The sequence below is a fragment of the Ranitomeya imitator genome, chromosome 1 (genome assembly GCF_032444005.1).
Source record: "Ranitomeya imitator isolate aRanImi1 chromosome 1, aRanImi1.pri, whole genome shotgun sequence".
Lineage (NCBI taxonomy): Eukaryota > Metazoa > Chordata > Amphibia > Anura > Dendrobatidae > Ranitomeya > Ranitomeya imitator.
In genome coordinates, this window is record NC_091282.1 from 939458469 (window position 1) to 939469490 (window position 11022).

General features: G+C 39.3%; 1 protein-coding gene across 1 annotated transcript in view; it reads left to right on the forward strand.

Annotated features, from left to right (window-relative positions):
* LOC138655717 (alcohol dehydrogenase 1-like) overlaps positions 1-10767 on the forward strand; it is a 76038-nt gene extending 65271 nt beyond the window's left edge. The window contains exons 8-9 of the mRNA XM_069743617.1: positions 4880-5018; positions 10430-10767. Of these exons, the coding sequence (XP_069599718.1) occupies positions 4880-5018; positions 10430-10454 (164 nt within the window). The 3' untranslated portion in view covers positions 10455-10767. The remainder of the gene's footprint in view (positions 1-4879; positions 5019-10429) is intronic.
* The last annotated feature ends 255 nt before the right edge of the window (positions 10768-11022 follow it).

Here is an 11022-nt window from a genome sequence, read left to right on the forward strand (position 1 = left end):
CGTCCACGGATGACAACAGTGGTGGATGATCGCCGCATACTTAATTTGGTGAAGAAGAACCCGTTCACAACATCAACTGAAGTCCAGAACACTCTCAGTGAAGTAGGTGTATCTGTCTCTAAGTCAACAGTAAAGAGAAGACTCCATGACAGTAAATACAAAGGGTTCACATCTAGATGCAAACCATTCATCAATAACAAAAATAGACAGGCCAGAGTTAAATTTGCAGAAAAACACCTCAAGAAGCCAGCTCAGTTCTGGAAAAGTATTCTATGGACAGATGAGACAAAGATCAACCTGTACCAGAATGATGGGAAGAAAAAAGTTTGGAGAAGAAAGGGAACGGCACATGATCCAAGGCACACCACATCCTCTGTAAAACATGGTGGAGGCAACGTGATGGCATGGGCATGCATGGCTTTCAATGGCACTGGGTCACTTGTGTTTATTGATGACATAAGAGCAGACAAGAGTAGCCGGATGAATTCTGAAGTGTACCGGGATATACTTTCAGCCCAGATTCAGCCAACTGCTGCAAAGTTGATTGGACGGCGCTTCATAGTACAGATGGACAATGACCCCAAGCATACAGCCAAAGCTACCCAGGAGTTCATGAGTGCCAAAAAGTGGAACATTCTGCAATGGCCAAGTCAATCTCCAGATCTAAACCCATTTGAGCATGCATTTCACTTGCTCAAATCCAGACTTAAGACGGAAAGACCCACAAACAAGCAAGACCTGAAAGCTGCGGCTGTAAAGGCCTGGCAAAGCATTATGAAGGAGGAAACCCAGCGTTTGGTGATGTCCATGGGTTCCAGACTTAAGGCAGTGATTGCCTCCAAAGGATTTGCAACAAAATATTGAAAATAAAAATATTTTGTTTGGGTTATGTTTATTTGTCCAATTACTTTTGACCTCCTAAAATGTGGAGTGTTTGTAAAGAAATGTGTACAATTCCTACATTTTCTATCAGATATTTTTGTTCAACCCTTCAAATTAAACGTTACAATCTGCACTTGAATTCTGTTGTAGAGGTTTCATTTCAAATCCAATGTGGTGGCATGCAGAGCCCAACTCGCGAAAATTGTGTCACTGTCCAAATATTTCTGGCCCTAACTGTATATATATATATATTTCAGTCTGATAGGATTCACAGGTTGCCATACAGATGAAGAATTTATTCTAAGAGCGGTTCGACATTGTTAGGTCTTGGAAGCTAGAAACGCCTTAACGTGGCTTCCAGGTACACATGAATTGGCCAATTTATGTGCTAAGCTTTCTAAATTTTTCATATTTCTAGTGCAGTAATGCAATTTAATTTTCATATTTCATGTTTGCAAGCTACAGAGTGCTGCATTATTTATTTAAATGCTAAAACTGACCTTCCATTATGATTCTCCACTATAAGTTCATAGACACCAAACGTGTAGGTTCATTTTTATCAACGTGGTGAAAAAAAATTCCAAACTTTGTTTAAAAAAAATAAAATAAAAAAAATTGCCCCATTTTATGATATCCGTAGCGTCACCGTTTTTCGTGATCTCGGATTAGGTGAGGGCTTATTTTTTGTGTGCCGAGCAGACGTTTTAATTTATATCATTTTGGTACAGATGTGATCTTCTGATCTAACGTTATTGCATTTTAATGCAATGTCGTGGCGACAAAAAAAAAAACATGATTCTGGCGTTTTGACTTTTTTTTCCTCGCTACGTCATTTAGCGATCAGGTTATTTTTTATTTTTTTCTTTGTTGATAGATCGGACGATTCTGAACGCGGCGATACCAAATATGTGTGTGTTTTTTTATTTTTATTGTTTAATCTTGAATGGGGAGAAAGGGGGGAGTGATTTGAACATTTAGATTTTTTTAAAACTTTTATTTCACTTTTGGCATGCTTCAATAGTCTCCATGGGAGACTAGAAGCTGTCATAACCTGATCGGCTCTACTACATGCAGGTGATGTTCAGATCGCCTGCCTGTAGCAGAATACCTCACTTGTTAGGAGTGCAGACCACCGGGTAGTGCTCTTTGCAATCTGGCAGTGACAAAGATAAAGATCTCCAGGAGACTTCTGGTTGTCATGCCAACCCATGGATGACCTGCTAACACATGACGGTGGTCACCGATGGGCGGATTTCTGGCACGATTGCCAGAAATACATGTTAAATGCCGCTGTCAGTATTTGACAGTGGCATTTAACGGGTTAATAGCGATGGGTGGATTGCGATTCCACCTGTGGCTGTTCCGGGCACATGTCTGCTGTTCAAAACAGCTGACATGTGCCAGGAAAGATGTAGGCTCCGGTGGTGAGGCCACATCAAAAGGGAGGGAGTCTGACGTGGGCGTACTACTACGCCCAACATCGGAAAGGGGTTAAAATCCCATACCATAATATTACTAGAAGTATTAACATTCAGAGTCGGATTCTAGGCAAGTCAGACAGTGTTTATTCAGAAGAGAAGCAGTGTTCAGCAGTCACTGTGCCTGGGGCTCGTGCTCAGGACGTAAGCGACACCAAGCACAGCTCAGAGTGCCAGGACTGACGGTGTTGCCCTAGGCAACTGCCTACCTTGCTTACCCCATTTCAAGACTCTGACTGCAGTTTTGGATGACCCCATTCTTTACTGTTAGGGCACTGAGAATCTGGAATTGCTTGCCTGAGGAGGTGGTGATGGCGAACTCAGTCGAGGGGTTCAAGAGAGGCCTGGATGTCTTCCTGGAGCAGAACAATATTGTATCATACAATTATTAGGTTCTGTAGAAGGACGTAGATCTGGGGATTTATTATGATGGAATATAGGCTGAACTGGATGGACAAATGTCTTTTTTCGGCCTTACTAACTATGTTACTATGTTACTATGTTACTTTCTTTTTACTATATAATGCACTTAAAAATAGGGAAGGGGGGAGTTCCAAGTGAAGTGAGATTAAAGGGGAAAAAAAATCTATTTTAAAAATACAATAGATAAAAAGATATAAATGGAGACTGGGAATGATATGCATTCATAAACTCTTCTCATCCATGTATAATACCTTTGATCATTGTGGCCATAGAGTTCTATTATAACCTGATTGTTCCACAGTAACTTGTTTCCAAAGTACATCAGGATTTTTTAGATATTCTTTTGCGTACTTCTGACTCTGAATTTTATGGGGAGGACTAGGAATGAGTGAATAGCTTCGGATAACTTCTTATCTGAATAGCTATAGCACTTACCGAATAGCTGCATCGGGAACATGGATACCTGGCACGCTCCCGATAATCAGCTGTTCTGTGCTGAAGCTGCATGTTTTGTGGCTGTGTGGCAGTCACAACACATGCCTGGAGAGCCCAACAAACAGGTTCTCCATACATGTGTTGTAACTGTCACACAGCCGTGACATATGCAGCTGTGGCACCGAACAGCTGATCATCGTGAGCGCTCCAGCTATCCAGATTCCCGATGCAGATATTGAGATAAGGAGTTATCTGAAACTATTCGCTCATCCCTATTGAGGACGCAGGAGAGGTTTTCTTCTGATGACTCTTCAATGAAGGCTATATTTGTGCAGGTGTCTGAATAGTCGAACAAAATCTTTCTGAAGGTTTTTTCAATCAATTGGGGATTCTGATTTGCCTTTCTAACAATCCTATGAGCAGCTTTCACAGAAATTTTGCTTTGTCTTCCAGACCCTATTTTGACCTCCACTGTTCCAGTTAACTGCCATTTCTTAATTGCATTGCCAACTGAGGAAAGGTTAACTTGAAAACTGTTTACTATCTTCTTATAGATTTCTCCTGCTTTGTCACGTCACGTGATCGCAGGACATCCATGGGTTGGCATGACAACCAGAGGTCTCCTGGAGTCCTTTGTTTGTCACTGCCGGATTCCTATGGGCACCACCCTGTGGTCTGCGCTCATAGCAATGAGGTATTCTGCTAAATGCAGGAGATCTGATGCCACTGTCAAATGCTGACAACGGCATTTAAGTGCTTCCGGCAATCGTGCCGGAAATACGCTCACCGGTGACCCCTGTCACATGATCGCGTGTCACCTGTGGGTTGGCATGACAGCGAGAGGTCTCCTGGAGACCTCTTTGGTTGTCACTGCTGGCTTGCTGTGAGCGCTGCCCAGTGGTCAGTGCTCATAGCAAGTGAGTAATTCAGCTACATATAGGCGAACTGATCATCACCTATATGTAGCAGAGCCGATCGGGTTATGACAGCTTCTGTTCTCCCATGGAGACTATTGAAGCATGCCAAAAGTAAAAAAAAAAATGTTTAAAAATTTAAAAAATATAAAAGTTCAAATCCCGTAACTTTTGCCCCATTCAAAATAAAACAATAAAAAAATCAAACATACACATATTTGGTATCGCCACATTCAGAATCACCCAATCTATCAATAAAAATAAAGGATTACTTGATTGCTTAACGGCGTAGTGAGAAAAAAAAATCAAAATGCCAGAATTACTTTTTTTCTTTTTTAACAAAGTTTTACATTTTTTTTCACCACTTAGATAAAAAGGAACCTAGACATGTTTGGTGTCTATGAACTCATAATGGCAGGTCAGTTTTAGCATTTAGTGAACCTAGAAAAAAAGCCAAACAAAAAACAAGTGTGAGATTGCACATTTTTTGCAATTTCATCACACTTGGAATTTTTTCCCATTTTCTAGTACACAAAATTATAAAACCAATGGCGTTGTTCAAAAGTACAACTCGTTCTGCAAAGAACAAGTTTTCACACAGCCATTTTGATGGAAAAATAAAAAAGTTATGGCTCTGGGAAGAATTGGAGCGAAAAACGAAAATACCTCCGGGAGTTAAGGGATTAAGCTTACAGTTTAGAGGCAACTGAATAAATGACATTGTATACTCTTATTTTTCATTTCCAGGATGGAAGAGCAAAGAATGTGTTCCCAGATTAGTTGCTGACTTCCTCTCGGATAAGTTTAATTTAGATGGACTAGTGAGCCATACTTTGCCATTTGATCACATTAATGAGGGTTTTCAACTTTTACAATCTGGACGAAGGTAACAAAATTGCTTAACACTGTATTTAAATGTTATTATCACAATTTCAATGTACATATTTTCCTGCTAGATATGGTCTTTTTCATAGTTGGGCTTATAAGAATTGCACATAAAAGTGGACAGTGATTTTTCAAAGTTCATAAAAATATGTTCCATCACTGGAATTGCCAGAGTGAAATCATGACTGAGTATATTACACAATGTTGATATTTGGCATGCTGCAGTGCTTTAATTTAAAAATGTTATGCTTCTAACATAAATGCATATGTACTAATCCTTGACTTGTCAGATTGCACAATACGTTATTAACATATCCATGTATCACATTATGTGACAAGTTTTGGGCTGTACAGAATGACAACTAATAACAGTATAGGAATACAGCACCAGAGCCACCATCAGTACATGAATACACCACCAAGCTTCTTACCACAGTCAATTGCAATGTCAGGTAAGCCCCAAATTCAATTGTGCTGCATGAACTTACAACTCATAGTATGTCCTTAACAAAGGTAAGGAGATACTGGGAGTTAATGCTAACTGCCATTATCAGACTGTGGCAACCCTTCCCCATTCTGTCCACTCTCTATACAGTGCCTCCTCACATTACCAACTCCCATATTGTCCCCTCACACTATTTCATCCCGGAATAAAACTCCCCTGTATCTTTGACTTTATTCACGCACTTACCTTCAAACTGTCTTCTACTTTTCTGTGGTATAGTTGCGTAATCCGGTGTCTTTACTATGCTGCTGTACATGACCTTGACCCCAGACATGTTGGTGGTCAGAAGATCAATTGTATTCACATCTGAAAGACGCATAAATTTGACTGCAGAGAGCTGGCCGTTTACCTGTGATCTGAGCTGCCTGTCATTTTATCAACCGGCTCAGAGGATGACTGAATCTCACTCCCAAGGGATGGCAAAATGCTGCTACCTGGGAGACATGTTAGATCACCGCATTAAAATGAGTGATGGTGACCCTCTGCTGACTGCACCATTGACAAATGCCCCTCATGTTTTCCCACCTAGTTACACCCCTGGTTTATGATCATTTTAATGCATATTTTGTATTTGGTATAGGATTTTATGTATTATCAATGTACTGGTATATCGAAGTGATTTTGGCATTTTTAATTTTCTTTTATTTGATTTAAATACATTTTTGATGAACTGTTAACTATAAAGTGCTGTTATCTACTTTTGTATGCCTTTGTCAAACATGGTTTCAACTTTTCTGGTTTCAAGAGAAAACCTGTGTACTTGTGCTCAGTCAGTGATTTATCACTAAAAGTTACAACTTGTTATATTCTAAATAGTTAAAAATTGGGAAAGTATTATTCACATTGCTTGCCTCATGCTAAATTAGCAAAACTAAACATGGACTTTGGCCATTGTCTTTTTATCTGTATTAGTGTGTCTACTAATCAACTTTTAACTTCTAAAACCATGTCAGATAGGATTCTGATGCTGCTAATAATAAATAAATGACTGTCATAAATAATGAAAAATATTCCAAAAATAAGAAAAAAATATATGCCTATGAAGGATGTTGAGAACTTACACACACAAATGTAATTGAGCTCTAAGTTCTAATATATAAACTGTCAAGGATGCATAGATACATGCACTGTACGAACAATATGCAGCACTCTGCCATTATTAAATACACAAATTCCACTTTTGCCACGCATATATGTGAGATACTTGGTTTACAGAAGGTGATCTCACCTCAGATGGAACCCTATATTTTAATATTTAAATTATCTCTAAGAACTCCCCATCTTTGGGCCCAAGTAGACCTCGAATACGTAAGAGACCAAATCCATCAAAGGCTGGAGTCACACATAATGTATAAAAAAAATTGGTCCGTTTTTCACGGCCGAGAATCGCAGAAATGTTCCGAACAGTGATCCATATGTAATCTGTGTGCAATGCGAGGAAGCGATTTTCTCGCATCTAAGCATCTGTGTGATATCCGTATGGCGAGATTTTCTCGCCGGCTTGCAAAATGGACATAGAATGGATCCCGGCTCAGAAAATCATGAATAAATAATGTAGAAGCCTATTTATTGGCTCCACAAGTTCCATCCTACAAGCTCAAAAAATTGTGTGGGCTCCCACACAATTTTCTCTGCCAGAGAGGGAAAGCCGACGGCCGGGGCCAATATTTGTAGCCTGGGAAGGGGTTAATACCAATAGATCTTCCCAGTCTATGAATATCAGCAAGGTGACATGAACCCCTTACTACCCCATATGCCACCTCTATAGGGCAATGGGAAGAGAGAGGCTAAGTGCCAGAATTGGCATCTTACAGATGCGCCTTTTCTGGGGTGGCTGGGGGCTGATGTTTTTAGCCAGGGGGGCAATAACAATGGTCCCTTTCTAGGCTATTAATATCTGCCCTCAGTCACTGGCTTTCCCTCTTGGCGAAGAAAATTGCGCGGGAGCCCACATCATTTTTTCATGAATAAATTCGCTAATTTAACAACTACATCTAAAAAATTTAATACACACATAGTACTAACATTATTAGTCAGGGACATATATAAATCTGAAGACACGAAAGAGCATAGGAAAACAAAAAACACTCAGTTTAAAAAAAAAAAAATCACAGTAATCCGCAAGTGCTAGTAAAAAGATGTAAAAAACAGGGTATTTGGTTGACTTGTTTTTTGCAAAAATGTATACTAAGCTGCTCCACCAAACGTCAAGGTATACCCATATAGAGCAGTCCTAACTGATGTATGTAACCCCTATCTGATGTGTTTAAAACCTCATCATCTGTATATTACCTGTCTGAACAGGGTTCAAAAAGGAAATGTCCATGTGGACACGCTGAGTGGAACAGCTTTTGTGCAGAGAGCCCACAAGGAGTGGTGGGTAACTCCCTAGTCTTGTAGACACAAGAGAACAATTATGGAAACAGGAACACATGGGCTACTTGCACAGTGAACAAGTCTGTAGGAACATGTTCACACACCACCAAGAAACTTGAAGACACAAAAGAGCATAGTAAAAACAGGGTATTTGGTTGATACGTTTTTTGCAAAAAATGTATACTAAGCTGCTCCACAAAACGTCAAGGTATACCCATATAGAGCAGTCCTAACTGATGTGTGCAATCCCTATCTGATGTATTTAAAACCTGATCATCTGTATATTACCTGTGTGAACAGGGTTCGAAATCTAACTGATCTGCAATGGTTTGTAAACCATGTGTCATATCCTGTCTTTTTCTGCAATGATTTTACATAAGCCAAAAATTTAATTATCCGCTGTTCTGCTACCTAACTCTCTATGAAATATAAATATATATATTATACTATGTGTAGACATTTATTTGATCTATTCTAACCTGTCAGTGTGATTTTTACATTACAGCGCACTGAATTGCCGGCTTTTCTAAAGGACATCGGTGTGCATTTCTCGCAAGTCACACCGATGGTCCATGTGTAATACGTTTTTTTCTCTCACCCATATACTTGCATTGGCGAGTCTCGGGCGTAATACGGTGAAAATCGCAGCATGCTGTGATTTCTCTCGCACGTATAATATGCATGATTAAAAAACGAATGATGGGAGCTGCTCCATAGATTAATATTAGTCAGAGTGCTGTATGATTTTTTTTTTTATCGCATAGCACTCATTCATATTCCTCTCTAGTGTGACTCTGGCCTTTAAAGGTAGATTTGCACTGCGAATACTCATTCCTGATAATCGGGTGCATGAGCTTTGAAGGTACTGCTCATTTCCCAATAATTGGCCTGTCTAAACAGGTTGACAATCACTCACTAAACAAGCAAAATGTTCGTATCTTGGAGGAAATTATTTTTAAGCTTTCTTACAAATCATTGTTGTAGGCAGCATATCCTCCTGTATAAAAGGACAAGTGCTACCAATAACTATGGCACACAAGACAATTGTTGACATGATTGTTCTATGCGCATAGAAGTGCGTTTGGCCTGTCTAAAAACACTATTAAACGACCACCGATCAACTTCAATCTAGCCATTCAGCGATCTTTTTACACCTACTCTAAATGCACCCATATATCTAATTAAAACCGGCCTAGGAAAAATGAATGGTGAATGATGCATGGCCAGGGGGCAGCTATACTGCCAATACACAATGTAGAAAACCATGTAATACTATAAAGAGTGCTTGTCTTTTCTTGTAAGAGTTCGGGTCCATCCAATGAAGTCACATTGTTGCGGGTGGATGACTCACAGAATTTTCATTAAAAGTTTTAATTTACAGTTTTGACGTCCATCAATAGTAGAATTAATGTATTCATTAATAGCAGAGTGCTGTTGAATAGTGTTTGTATATAGGTCTGTGTACTGGCTGCAGCATACATGCACATTAAATTAATGCTATAGGAGTGCTGGACTTACACTATGTTGTCTGCATCGTCCATTTTGAGGAATGGCAGCCCTTAAGGTACCGTCACACATAACGATATTAACGATATCGTTGCTTTTTGTGACGTAGCAACGATTTCGTTAACTAAATCGTTATGCGTGACAGCGACCAACGATCAGGCCCCTGCTGGGAGATCGTTAGTCGCTGGGGAAAGTCCAGAACTTTATTTTGTCGCTGGATCTCCCGCTGACATTGCTGAATCGCCATGTGTGACGCCGATTCAGCGATGTCTTCACTGGTAACCAGGGTAAACATCGGGTTACTAAGCGCAGGGCCGCGCTTAGTAACCCGATGTTTACCCTGGTTACCGTTGTAAATGTAAAAAAACAAACACTACATACTTACATTCCGGTGTCTGGTCAGGTCCCTCGCCTTCAGCTTCCTGCACTGACTGGTGAGCGCTGGCCAGCCATAAAGCACAGCACAGCGGTGACGTCCGCTGTACTTTACGGCCAGCGCTCAGTCAGTGCTGGAAGCTGAAGGCGAGGGACGTGACCAGACACCGGAATGTAAGTATGTAGTGTTTGTTTTTTTTACATTTACAACGGTAACCAGGGTAAACATCGGGTTACTAAGCGCGGCCCTGCGCTTAGTAACCCGATGTTTACCCTGGTCACCCGGGGATTTCGAGATCGTTGGTCGCTGGAGAGCTGTCAACCCTTCTTTCCCAAATAGGTTTTAATTAGATCTAAGCTGGATTCTAGCTCTTCACCAGTTAATTTGTGGATTGGTTTGGCATATAGAGAGGTTGCTCAATACAGATATGGTTCAATGAGGTTACCATGTTGCTGATGGATGGCTTACGCAATTTTGATCAAAGTTGTAAAATAATTATTTCACTTAACTATTTTTTTTACATTTTGCATCAGTGGGTGTCATAGCTTTATTTTTATGCAAAATAATTAATATGTTAAATAGTATTTGTACATATCTGTATATCTTATTTCCTTCTGAAATTAACTATATTATTTGTTATTTTTTTTAGCATTCGTACAATACTGAAGCTCTGAACACTTTCTACATCGTAAAGAAAACTGACAATTTCCTATTACATTTCATTTGCGACATTGTTTGTTTAAATCCAATTTATTTTTTTGTATTAATCTGAATAATAAACTTTATAAAATCTCCACATTGAAATTCTGAAACCGTAAGGGTTAATAGACTGGCAAAAGAAAAATTATAATTCACATAAGTGGACACCACTTGTTGAAATCATATAATGTGAAGTGGGGGAAAAGATGGGGAAAATATGTGAATTAAAATATATCTTTTATTAAAAAAGTGTTCAAATTAATCAATAAAATGGGTTACTACTATTTATTTATTGGAAATATTCATTTTTGTTATGAGCAGCTTACTCAAAATAGCCACATTCTTCCAGCAGAATTCTCAGTGTTATAATACTGAAGGCAATTCTATTCAATTTGTACATAGTCATAGCCAATAATATCAGAGGGACATTGGCTATGTAAACCCTAAAAATGGGGTAAATAGCCAGCCAAATAAATCAAATAAATAAATTCTAACTAACCTGAGTTCTAAATTCCAGGATTGATTGCATTGCTAGTTAAAAAG